This window comes from Lycorma delicatula, chromosome 8 (genome assembly GCF_047948215.1).
Source record: "Lycorma delicatula isolate Av1 chromosome 8, ASM4794821v1, whole genome shotgun sequence".
Taxonomy (NCBI): Eukaryota; Metazoa; Arthropoda; class Insecta; order Hemiptera; family Fulgoridae; genus Lycorma; species Lycorma delicatula.
In genome coordinates, this window is record NC_134462.1 from 61059185 (window position 1) to 61072759 (window position 13575).

At 31.1% G+C, this 13575-nt stretch overlaps 1 protein-coding gene across 4 annotated transcripts in view; it reads left to right on the forward strand.

Annotated features, from left to right (window-relative positions):
- LOC142328961 (uncharacterized) overlaps positions 1-13575 on the forward strand; it is an 81760-nt gene that overhangs the window by 40790 nt on the left and 27395 nt on the right. Inside the window, exon 5 of one of the 4 annotated variants that reach the window (XM_075373176.1) lies at positions 967-5154. The exons of 2 other annotated variants lie outside the window; for them this stretch is intronic. In XM_075373176.1, coding sequence (XP_075229291.1) covers positions 967-998 — 32 coding nt within the window. In that variant the 3' untranslated portion in view covers positions 999-5154. Of the gene's footprint in view, positions 1-966; positions 5155-13575 lie in introns of those variants that run through there. One more of the 4 variants, XM_075373175.1, reaches the window with a different exon arrangement.

Here is a 13575-nt window from a genome sequence, read left to right on the forward strand (position 1 = left end):
CCTTAATACATTCTGCCATATTAGTTGTTTAAACATTTTTATTAGTTTTGTGTTATATTTTTCATTAATTTTGTCGGAAAATCTCATTTACTAAATACTTATAGAATGTTTTTTTATAAAATCAGATGAATGGTAAATAAATGAGGTAATTATATTTAAAATTATGAACCAGGTACTATATAAAATGAGTAAATTATAAAAATAAAATTAGGTAAATGACTTCATCAGTTATAAAAACAAAAAAGAAAGTATGCCACTTTTTTTTTGCCGACACCAATAAGTAAAAATTAAAATTTGTTTGACGTAAATAGATTAGACGTTAATATTTATAGCTGCATAATAATTCTTTCTTCTTAAATTCAAAACTTCTACTGGAGTTGAGTCAGCTGCTGTTCAACATACAGAATGACTATTTTCTGAGCCTTTTCATACTGCATAAGAAAATTTTCCTTTTTGATATCATTATGTCAATTCTTTTTCCACATTTTCATCTCAATTTAACAACTAGACAATATCTTGATCATCAGTAGCTTCACATCATGGTGTTCTGTTCACTAACAGGATGAGTTTTTTCAGTTGAGGCATATTATCATCTGATGCAATAGTTGATCCAATTCTTTGCTGATATTTTTGCAATTTAGTATCCTAAATTATATTCCATGCACCTACTGCATCATGTTAAATGCTTCCAGTTGTAATGTCAATGCACTTTTTAATCCAGTAAATTACTGTAAAATCTTTTTTATTTAATTGTTTATTTTATCTCAAGTTTTTCATCTTAATTTATTATTTAAATGATATAATTTATAAAATTTTTTAATTTCTGGTCAAAACTCTGTTAGTGGAATGACCAATTAAGACATCATCAGTTAAATGAGAGCCCACTGTACTTAATTATTTAGTTAATAACCATAAATGTACTTATTATAATTATGTTTATTTTTCTAATTATATTGTTTATTTCAGTTAAAAAACTATTGATAAGTAACATGAAGTGAGTATTTATATTTATTTAATATTCAAAGCACAAAGATAATTATGTTTTATATAAAACTTCATAAAAAAAGAATGTTTTGTAGGTAGTAAAACATATTGCATGTCTTTCACTAATGGAAGTGCATTAATTTTTAAAGGTTTTTTCTTAGAGTTTGCAGATTTGGTGAATATTTCTTTATATATCCGTGGGTCCTTATAAAATATTATACTTAATCAATTACTGTGTGAAAATTATTAACGATTTATGCTTATTGTATAAATAGCACAAAAACAAAGTTTATTGAGAATAAGTTGAAAAAATTAAAATTCATTATAGATTACAACTGTAGAGTTCATATATTCATAGTAAAGGAGCAAACAGGGTCGTCAGCATACTTCTGGAATTGTCTGAGTATATCTTAACACTTCAGAACTTCTTCTGCATCAGTATTGTCTTCTGTGAGTGTTAACTCCTACATTATACTCATATTAAAAAAAACCGTTAAATTTAAAAAAAAGTAACTAAAGTAAAATATTTTATCAGTTTTACGATTACATTTGTATTTAACAGGTTGAAATATGAAATTTTGGTTTAAATGATTCCCCACCTCATTTCTTTATATGTCAGGTTCAAAAGTTGTCTGTTAGTTACCATTGCTTTCTTTAATTGAATTGTTTTCAGTTAAAAAAGGTGTAACTTCAGAAAAATGTAGTAATAATAATAATAAACCAATTGAAAAAAATTAGTTGTAGTTGTATAAGCTGTAATGTCAATTATTTTCTTTTTTTTAATAGATAGAATTAAAAAACATAAATATGCAACTCTGTTGTATTGGATTCAGAGAAGGAATCTTAGAACCCCTGCTACAAAAAAAAAAAGTTAACACTAATTAAAATATTTATAACTTTGAATTATAAGTATTCAAGATTACTTAATAATTTTGAACAAATTTTTTAATTGTTTATTCTTTACTTAATTCTAATCCCAAACTTACAGATGCCTAAATAATTTAATATTGGTAGGAATGGCTTATGTTTTTCTGTGGTTCTTTTCAACCATATTTATTCCACTTCTTGTGTCATACTTACAAGATCATTTAAATGTTTTTCTGCTTAGTATTGGTTATAAATTCATTAGTAGATATCGAAGGAACTGTTATTAATTATTATCTTTTAATGATTTCACAGTTATTTTCTAGTTCTTATTATGTTTCTTAACTGTCTCCTGCAGCGTAAAACCTTTTATTTAATTTTGCTTAAATGATGACAAACTAGTATCGAGTCTTGTATATCACTGATTATTAACAATTGGCAACATTCTCATCTTATAAGGTTATTATCCCTACATTTCTTTTTGGTTTTCTTTTTTTAATTGAGGCAGATTCATTTGCTATAGTTAATGGCAGTGAATCTGTCCTAAGAATTAACTTCAGTGATATATAGAATCAGTTTTTTAAATATATTTTTGGTTTTAAGCATTTTAATTCTTTTTCCTCCACTGAGATATTCAAGGTGTTGTAGAACCATCATTTAAATTTAAATCAATTTCAGTTCGTTTTTCTTTATTGAGATGTTTCATGTTTTCTGGTGATAATGTTTGTGTTTCTTTTTTTTATATGGGTGTAGTTTTATAATTGGTTTGCATGGATTTTACAACCACTGGAGACTCAAGAAAAAGAGAGTTTGACATTGTCCATCACTAAAGTTGGTGCATTATAATTGCCAATTCCAGGAATAGTTTCACAGTGTTTTATTTTTTAGTTACCAGTTAATTTTTTTAACTTTTCTTTTTACAGTTGAAAATTTCAAATTTATTCCCAGAAAGATTTAGATCAACCCTTTGCTGGTTGTAAATAATATAAACCATATTGAAAGAGAACATTAATGAATTACTTTCTTTTAATGTGAAATAAAATAAATAGTATAGATTGCTAACTTCTGGAATGGCTTGAGTCCAGAAAATCTTGAGCTATCTGGATTGATAGTGAATTTTGTCCTCCAGTACTACGTTCATATTCTTATCCTTTTATAGGTTTTCTTTACTACTTTCCTCACTTTCCAAGGATAAAGGTGGAATTAATTTCTTAAGGTGGAACTGTTTTCTCTCAATAGACTACATAAGTTCTCAGGTATTGCATCACTTTACTTCTGATTTAATTGTATCCTGATAAAAAAATTACTGAAAATAGTGATGTACACATGCAATACACCACTACATAATTGTGTTATAAGTAAGTAAACTACATTTATTGAAAGATAATTAATGAATTACCTTTAACATAAAATAACACGTACGTATTACAACAAATACTAATCAGAATATAAGTATCTGTCCTGTATATCTATTAACATAATTCTATAAAATTTCTTTACTGTTTTGTAAAATTGCACCTGTTTATAGGAATTGAAATATTAAACTAATTGAAATATTGTGTATAATGTTATTACTATTAAGTTGTTAGAATCTGTTTGTATACTAACAGTACTAATTCCTATGTTGCTATCATCTTTTAATTAACATTATGTTGGATTAATTTTTACTTAATTTTCTTGAAAAGAAAGACTATGTCACTTAAATCCTGAATTAGCATTAATTAGGGGAATTCAGTGATAATTTAATTTCAATTGTTTTATATAAAGTTGATTACAAAAAACAGGGAACACCTTTTCATAATATATTTCATTAATAAAACAACAATTTCAAATTTTAAATCTGAGATTTTGATGATCTGTTCAAACCAAATACTATGTGTCTACCTCTCGTGCAATATATTAAATATCTCATGGTGTGGATGAAGCTTGATAGAAATACTGTAATATAAATCTGAAAAATTTATGAAGATGTCTGCTCAAACAGATGACTTATATATCATAAGTAAAATCCCAGAAACTAAACAACATACAGTAAAACATTTAATCTAACATAAGTAAATATACAAGTTGCATGTAAAATATAAAAATGATTACATATCTGATGGTAAAGTCATTATTCAAATGCTCATCGATAAAGTAATATGTTTTTTAAAAAAATAAATCCTTTAAGACTTTTTTAAACAGTCCGAGAGAAAAGTAGGATCCTTAATTTTTTTAATAAGCTTATTATACAGTTGATACCCGTGAAATATGGACTATTTTCATACAGCTGAATCAATAGGTCATGATTTGAATCATGTTGATGATCTTACGTATTCCTTTAATAAAAATTTACATTTTGATATATATTTATTAACAGTTCATACATGTAAACACATGGCAGCATTAACAATTTATATTTTTTTAGAATGTGGCCTACATTGTGCCCTAAAATTAGACATTATTCTGATAATTTTTTTCTTTGTATTTTAAATGTAGTAGAGACGTTCCATAGAATAATTACAAATTTTACAAGGATAATAATATCCTGTGTACATTACCTCTTTTGTTTCACAATTTGCCACTTGGTTAACATGTTCATGTTAAAACAAATATTACTAAGTCTCATGTATGACAACTTATGTATGTGCTCCTCCCAATGCAGTCTTTTTCCAAACCAAACCTTCAACAATTTCTCTGATGCAATCTTTTTACTATCCACATTTAACACTAGATTATTCTTACACTTAAATGACAGACTTCTTTTCCATCCCCTTTATACAAAGTTTAATATCCGAAAATTTTAAATTGTCTGGGAATACATCCGTTGTCAAGACTGATTAGTAATTTAAACTTTTACTCTGATCAGTACATAGTGATGATATACTGATAGTGAAGCTCATGTCTGCTCCATGAATTAAACAAAGGAAATGTTAATATTTTTTAAAAATGATAGTAAGAAGAGAACAGTGTAGAATTAGGATGGAGAGAAACATAAATACACTAGTGTCATGAACGTAATATTTTTATATTACACCTTTCATCTTGTTACAAAATATTATCATTCTGTAACTGTAAATTTTTTTTATAATTCATAATCTAAAAAGACGTTGGATCAACTTGTTGTTGTTGTTATATGAACTGCTAATAATGCAGTTAGTTATGTCGTATACCTAAAGAGAGAGTGCTGTTTTGTTTTCTTTTTTTCTTAAAACAAATTAGATTTAAGTTAAGAGTATATGTAATAGAATTAGCTATTTCAGTAAAGAAAAATAATGTATTCAGCACTTATTTTGTATGTATTATACCATTGTACTGCGTAATGTAAATCAGGAAATTTAAGTTTTGTTACATTTAAAGAAGTTTTTAATAATTCATTTGTACTTGTTTGTAGGAATTCATTTTTTGTACATTTGATCTTATTGAGAAATAAGCAGTAATTTAATTTTGTGTTTTGCAAAAAAATATACAGATTAGTTGAAGGACGTATATTGTAATTAGGGAATAATAAATTAGACAAAATTGTATTATGATAAAAATTGTATTTAATTTAATGGTAATGAATTTTATCTTCTTATTTTAAATTATGATTGTAATGTGCATACATTATTATTGAAAAATAAAATTAAGTGTAAATACAATGTAGTGATAATAATGTGTAAGTAATAATGTTTTTTATATCGAAATACAAAAATTTTAAGACTTGTTGACTGTTTAAAGAAAAATAATTATTGTCAATTGTTTGTAACATAAATTCAGTTGACTGATTTTTGTTAATACTGTAATATTAATTTGTTTAATATTATTTTATCTACTTAAAAATGTAATACAACGATATTTTTAAATTATTAGAGATGCACAAAATTTTGGATTTGTTTGAAATTGGAAAGCTGTGCTAGTAGGAAAAAATAATTCTTTCTTTTAATTGAGTTGTAGGTGTTTACCATTTTATTTTTAACAAATTAAACCATTTTAATTGTTGTACTTCCATTGTTGTTTTTTCTTCCATTAGTTCTTCATTCTTTCATACTGTTAAGCTCTTCCTTCATCAGTCCATTCTCTTCTATTGAGTCTTTCTTTTTACCTACAGGAACCTTAATTCAAGAATTTTCTTTTTGTATTTTTTTCAATCTGGTAGTCTTTTTTTTATTTTGAAACTTTTTGAGCTCTTCTTTCATCTGTGTAACATAGCCACCTTGACGTTTGTAGTTCTAGAGTTTATAGAAAATCTGTTTGTTTAGCCTTGATGATTCATTCAGATCATGTGTCCATAGAATTTTAGTTGTCGATTTCTTATTGTTACTTCCAGGTTTTCAGTTTTGTCATAGCTCTCTTTATTTGATCTGTATGTGTTCTTGGGCCATAAATATATTTTAAAATTCTTCTTTCTATCTTGAATAGATTTTCTATTCCAGTTATATTTTACTTTTTTAATTATTCATGTTATCTTATTTTGTTTAGTAGGAAATCATTGGTTATTTTATTGTAAGTATTTATAATTATTGTGGTGTGATGAAACATGATATTTTATAAATACTGTTAAGTAATTACAAATTATTTCATTCCTTAGATTGCTTTCTGGATACTTGTACTTGCTGTCATAAATATAAGTTCTTCCTTACCTTTTTTTTAAAGTCCTGGATGTGCTATGTTGTAAAACTAAGGTGTTTCTTATAAACTAATTATTCCATAACATCTGGAATGTTGTAGGAAATAGCATCTTGAAATATTGAAAATAAAATTATTTGAAGTAAGAAATGATATGCTGAATGAAAACCCTCTGTTAATCAAAATAGTCCAACAACAAAATAAAAATCTTACACAGAAACAATATAGGACAAATAATAGACACGTTTGAGCAATTCTAAATATAAGAAAATATATAGAAAAAAATGTTAAAACACCACTTTTAAATTAAACGCACTAAAAGGTAAAAAATAATTTTAGGACAGTATCTCAGAATGGATTTGATTTGACAACAAGCTTTGATGGTGATGTGTAAGATTATGTGAAAGTCATAGCTTCAAATTAAAAATTTAATGTTTTTGCCAATTTTTTCATATGCTTGATGAATGATCTAAAAAGTGGGAAGCTCATGTCAAAGTACAAATCTTTGCACCTCCACTTTAGGCCATTCATCATGCACATGAAAAAATTGGCAAAAACATCAAATTTTTAATTTGAAGCTCTGACTTCCACATAATCTTACATATCTCCATTAGTGCTTATTGTCAAATCCATTCTGAGATACCGTACCAAAATTATTTTTTACCTTTTAGTGCATATAATTTAAGAGTGGTTTTTAAAGAGTTTTCATATATTTTTTATTTTCTACATTTTAATTTTCATAAGTTTATACTTTACAGCTGCACTAGCGCACAGGTTTGAACAATCTTTCAAAGTTTTTGTGACTCCAATTTCCAATACCACAGCCAAGAGTATAGGCAGCTTTAAAAGTTCATATATCTTAAAATATTACTGTATATTCTCATATACACTTCAAACAGCACAAATCTTAGGTCTCTAGTCTCACATATTAAAATCTCTCGTGCATTCATACACTGAACCAGACAGTAATATCACTCAATACACCAAAGGAAATCTGTATTTCCAAACTCCAGCCATAATACGATTCTATACCAGATACGATTCTATTTGCACCACCTATGTACGCCTTAAACTCCATTACTCTCAGTATAACACGACTATCTTATCCATATCAGCTACAACGATCACTCAGCAATCACAAGTATAGTATACACCAAAGTAAAATCTGAATTTGCACTCATATTTTTGGTAGAGAACTCAATCTCTCCATCTCTTGTAATCCTGTATTATTGCATGGCTTCTTTCTAGTCAACTTCAAGCAATCCAGTTCTTGTATATGAAGCCCTACCAAAGATCTCACACGGCTCACTGCTACATAGGCCTGTCCAGGTATGAACAGGTCTGGTTCTAAATCAATCTCAGCGAAATCTACCTGTTTTTTGTATACAGTGGCAGCCCAAAATTGTACATACAGAAGCATTCTTTGCTGTATTGCACCATAACTAGCGCATACATCGCAAGTATATGCTTTATCAGATGTTCTCAAATTCCATCAAAGTTGACTTTCACTGATACTGATATACTGTCATTATGTAATTGTGTTCTTGAGAACGCTGGCCAGTTAATGACTGTGATGTAACCTATGGATCCGTTCACCAGTCCTTTTGATACATCTCTATTGGATCTCAGCATTATTTTAGCTGCTTTGAATATTTCAAGTTTCTTTGAGAGAGACCAGCACTCTAATTAATGTCTTTAGGCGTTATCTTTTGCATGAACTCTTCATTCATGTTTTGTATCTTACATCTTTCATCCACCAAAATGTCCTGAGTATATAGTAAATCTCATAAATTTCTATATCAGGCTGATCTCTAAAATACTCCAATACAGCCTGGTTATGTTCTTGAACTTTCTTGTTAGTCAGCAAAATGCAGAGAGCACCGTTCTATTAAAAATTCACCAGACCATGGCTGCTGCCCAACTTTATCAGCCAACAGTAAGATGATGAGGTTTCATTTCACCTGAAATTTGAATTTTTGTCTAAGCCATAGAAAAGATTTTGTCCAATTTAATCAATTGAAATGACAATATCACAAATATGGATAATTCTTTCACTAAGAAAATATGCATGTAAACGAGGTTGCATAAATTAAAGAAGCACTTTTTTCAATTAGAAAATATGTAAGTTTAAGTTAAGTTAATTAATGTATCTTAGCGACTTGAAAATGTTGCTAAAATGTGTTGTCATCAGGAGCAAACCTGTATGCAAAATTTCAGAGCAAATGGTTAAGCGAAAGTGCTTCAAAATTCGACTGAAAGGTTCCATACCGCCGTGAATCTCATATTCGTAGTCCAAGAGTGAGTTAATATAAAACTGGTAATAAACACATATATAAAAATAACATTCTAAATCAACAAACAAAATTAAAATCACATTCTGAGTAAATCATAAAGAACAAAGATCCATAAAAACTCCTACAATAAGAAAGATTTAGTGATATTTAGAATTTTTTTTTTTTGTCAACATCTCATATTGTGGTATCTTGCATAATAAGATCAAAAGCTTTTGAGACCATATTGACTTATTTATAACAGAAATATGCACTTTTTTGTTTTTCTTTTTCCAAACATACATCTTTAATTCTATTTAATACTGTTGAGGTAACATTTTTGCATAATAATGTTACTCTTTTCTTTCTTTTGGCGATTCACATTGAAATTAATTTTAAAAATTCTATTTTTTTTAATGCAACTCAGAATAACTTTATTAGTTGTAGCATTTTTACTAGAGCCTAATATTTTTCATCCAGGACTTCCTATCTTTTACATATTCATGCTACTAATCATTTCTTCTGATTAACTGGAATCCAAACCTCTCACCTTACATTATATGTAACAAATACTTAACTGAACTGTTTTTACATTTTCTGCATACTTTGTTAGTCTTCTGAATTCTTCATTTGTTATACAGTATATCCAGAAAATGTTCAGTATATGCCTACAGACCTGCATGACTAAGGCTTTTAATCTCTTTGTAGTACTTCCAGTGTACTGTAAATTTTTTTTTTTAGTACTCTCAGTCAATGTGTTTGCTTCGACATCATAAGCAACTTTATGAAGACATAGCACCTCCTCAATAAAAGCTAAGTCTACACACTCAGATAATGGTTTCTTAATATTATATTATTATTATTATTATCTTGACAGATGCTGTTGTAACTCTTGTATAAAATATTTTTTTACTATTGTGTTCTCATTGTTCGTTCACAAGCTCATCAGTATGTGAAATTTTCTACTTTCTTATTCCCCACTTCATTTAAGAAAAAGCTAAATACGTAATGCTGTTTGCTAACAATAAGTTTTAATTCTACTTTTCTGTAACTGTAATCGATATAAAAAACTATTTTCTTTCTTGATCATATGGATTGAGTGATAACTGTTCACCACCAACCTCAATATGATTTTTCCTTTTGTACCATGAGGTCCCTTTACAACCCTATACTCATGTTTTTTTCTTATACTACAATGCTTTGAAATATTTTTATTTTGTCATATATATATATATTGTGATTTTTCTCTTTATAACTATTTATTTTTTAAATATCTCCATTGAATATTTTTAAAACAACAGAAATTTTAGTTTTTAGATAATTTTTAATTCATAACAATTAAATGTTATCTTTTGAACAATAAGATATGGTTGTATTAGTGTACATTGTAATTATTTATATATATATATATATATATATATATATAATTTATAAAATCTTCTAGATTATATTATGTAATAATTATTTTTAAGAGAAATGGTGCCAAATTTTTGTTTAGAAATTTTTCTATGTTTGTTAATATTGAGTAGTTTACTTACTACAGTTGTAATGTATATAATTACTGCTATTAGGTAATCAGTTTTTTTTTTGTAGAATGTACATAAAGAAAATTAAATGTAAAATATATTATAAGAAAATAAACATAGATTATGTTTTAAAACTATAACTATAGTTTTAAAGTGATATTTTTTGAGATTATGCTGTTTCCTAACAGGATTTTTATTTTTTCCCCTACTCCCCTTGGCCGGATATACAATAATAAAGCTCAGCCCAGGGGAGCATCCTTTAACTCTAAGGGAGCCTCCCCACCTACCAGCAATAAGTCCAGCATGGCAGATCAGCCCGCCGATTGGATCTTCTGTTTTTATTTTTGCCTCTAACCACAGGGGAAAAGAGAGCTGGACTTGACTATGTCGCCCCCTGGATCTCCAACCTTTGACTGAGACTCGGTCTTTTGTTTTTTAATTCCCCAACCTAAGGCCCCAGGAGTCCCCTGCCATTGGGACCGGCACACCTCTGCATGCCGGCCCTCACAACTGGGGCTGTATGCCCTTCCCTAATTAAACACTAAAAACCATGTCTACGAGCCTCTTCGTCCTTGGTGCGCGGAACTAACATTTGCAAATTTGTCAAATGCCCTCCAATTATTTATAGATAATAAGATATGTGGCATCAGTTCAGGTGGTCTTAGCCCCTCTATACCTGCCTATAAGTCGCAACTCTTCTCACTCGTTACATTCAAAGATGGTATGTTCTGCCGTATCATCCCTGCTCCAATACATACAGCAGGGAGAATCGCTCCTGCCCACTCTATGTAAATTATATTCAAAGGCACCATGACCTATAAACATCTGGGATAGTTGATAATTCACGTCACCATGTCCACATTTGATTCATGCCTCTAGATCTGATATGAGACATTTATTCCATAATGATCTGTCACCTATTGCCCATCTTACACTCCAAATATTGAGTGCTCTACGTTCCGCATCTAATCTATCCATGCCTCCATACCTGTTATTCCTTTGCTCAATATGTAAATCTATCAGAGAAACTGCAGCCAGCATGCATGCTGACTCCCAAGAGACAGTCCTATAACCTGCAATTATGCTCAACAGCGTGCATCTATGAACAATGTATTTTATTTAGATTGCGTTTCACTCACAGCAGAGCTCCAAACTGGGGAGGCATACAGCATTGCTGACATTATTAGTCTTCATTTAAAAGCACAAGGAGCTGTATGCGACGTCATTGGTATATTTTAAGGGCCTTAGTGGTCCTCTCTGCCTTGTCACAGCATTCAACCACATACTGGCTAAATTTTCATGCCCTATCAATCTTTACCCCTAGGTATTTTACACTTGCTTTGTTCAGGAGCGGCTAGTCTCCCACTCTTAGATCAATGTGACCTATCTTTCTTCTGCCGGTTAACGTTATGAACTCGCATTTATTCGGTGACACAGTTCTAGTCCGTGTTCATTCAGCCACATACTTTACTAACTATTTACCACTGACCAAGATGACCAAATCATCATTATAAGCCACTGTTTCAACTCTGTCTGGTAGATGCAGGCTAAGTACTCTGTCATTCACTAAGAGCCAAAGAAGTGGGCCCAAGACTGATCTTTGCAGTACCTCACCAAATATCTAGAATTGCAGTCGCTCGTTCTGTACGTCTATCATTATCCAATGATCCTTCAGGTATTCTCCAGTCTGCCTATATAGATAGTCACTTATTCCTTTTGCCATAGGGCCGTCTTTATTGAAGTCCAGGTTAAGGATCTGAACGCATTCTTGATATCCAATAATACAAACATTAGCATAGATCTTGTTCTCCATGTGCCCTGGTGTACTTCTGCTGCCCAGTTAACCACTTTGGCAATGGCTTGAACTGTTGACTGTTTGTGCCAAAATGCAAATTGTTTTGCATAGATGCTAACACCCACTCTTTTTCAACCACCTTTCCCATGTTGTTTATCAAACTTAGTGGGCAGTATTCAGTGGTTAATCCTCCAATCTTCTGTTTTGGCAGAAAGACAAGTGTGGGTTTTTCCAGCACCTTGGGAAGACCTTGTTCTGTAGACCGTTATTTGCAGTATCAGTCATCTCCCAAGGCATCAGTTTGACCAATCCGTTCAGCACAGATGTGGGGATACCATCTGGTCCTGAACTCTTTAGATTAAGAATCGCCGTGACAACCTGTTCTGTAGAGAAGTGTTTCCTCTTGCATTCAACTACTAAATCATCTTCCACATCTTCTCTTGGAAAGAGGCTGCCAATATGCTCCCTCACCTGGTCACTGTGAGGACAGGTAAATGTCTCCCAAACCGTTTTGTCACAATCTGATAGGCCTGTTCCCACATGTCGTCCTCATCCAACTCCACACAAATCTCACCACTTATTTGCCTTGGCTTGCTTTATTTTGTAATTTAATGTTCTGTTTGTAACATAATCACAAGCCGCAGCATCATAGGCATCACTACCTCTTCTTTTGAGTCATTGCATTCATCGCCTGGAATGCTGAAGTTCTTGCCTCATGCACATGATTGTCTCCGACCACAAGTATGCGGGCTGAAACCTCCTGTCACCAACTGGTATTGCGCTATTTCTTGTGTGATGGTCTTGCAGGACTTAAGGTGTCAGCTGTCTCCCGTTCCGTAACCTCCTTGACACGTTTTTCACTACAGTCAAAATCTGTTCCTGAGTCTGTCTCTGAGGTTAAAATTAATCGATTGACTGAAAGAAGGGATCATTTATCTGGAGGAGCATGGCACAGTGATCACTGATTGTCTCACCTTCTAGGACCATCCGCTTATTGTGATTATAGCCCCACTGTTGCCCAATATTGTCAGGTCCAATACAGATGAATGGTCCCTTGCTTTGAAGGTTGGCATTGAGTCGTTGAAGCAGTACGCCCAGCTTTCTGCATTAGGTCTGCAACTATCTCACCTCACCAATTTGTATATGAGCTGCCTGCCGCAACCGCCTTGCAGTTTAGATTACCATATGATCTTTTTTCGTGTTCTACATCTTGTAAATGTCCTGTGTATCTCTCATAAGTGCTGTCCAGTGTTCAGTGCAGGTTTGGTGATCATGACCACACTTTAACATCTGTGACGACGTACCAGGTGTTCCTGGATTCTCTGTTTCCAGATACTCCGAAGGGTGAAGCAGAAGTTGGCATTAGGATGGGAGTTATGCCCTTCTCTGGTGTACAGGCTGTGGATCCTGTAGATATAGACCGAGTGGTTTCTCAAATGGCACTGAGAAAGGCACCAGGTATTGACCAACTTTACCCGGATATTTTTTACCATCTTTTGCCTGTCATAAGAGAGCCACTTGGCAGACTATTCTTGGGGTAGCTGGGTTG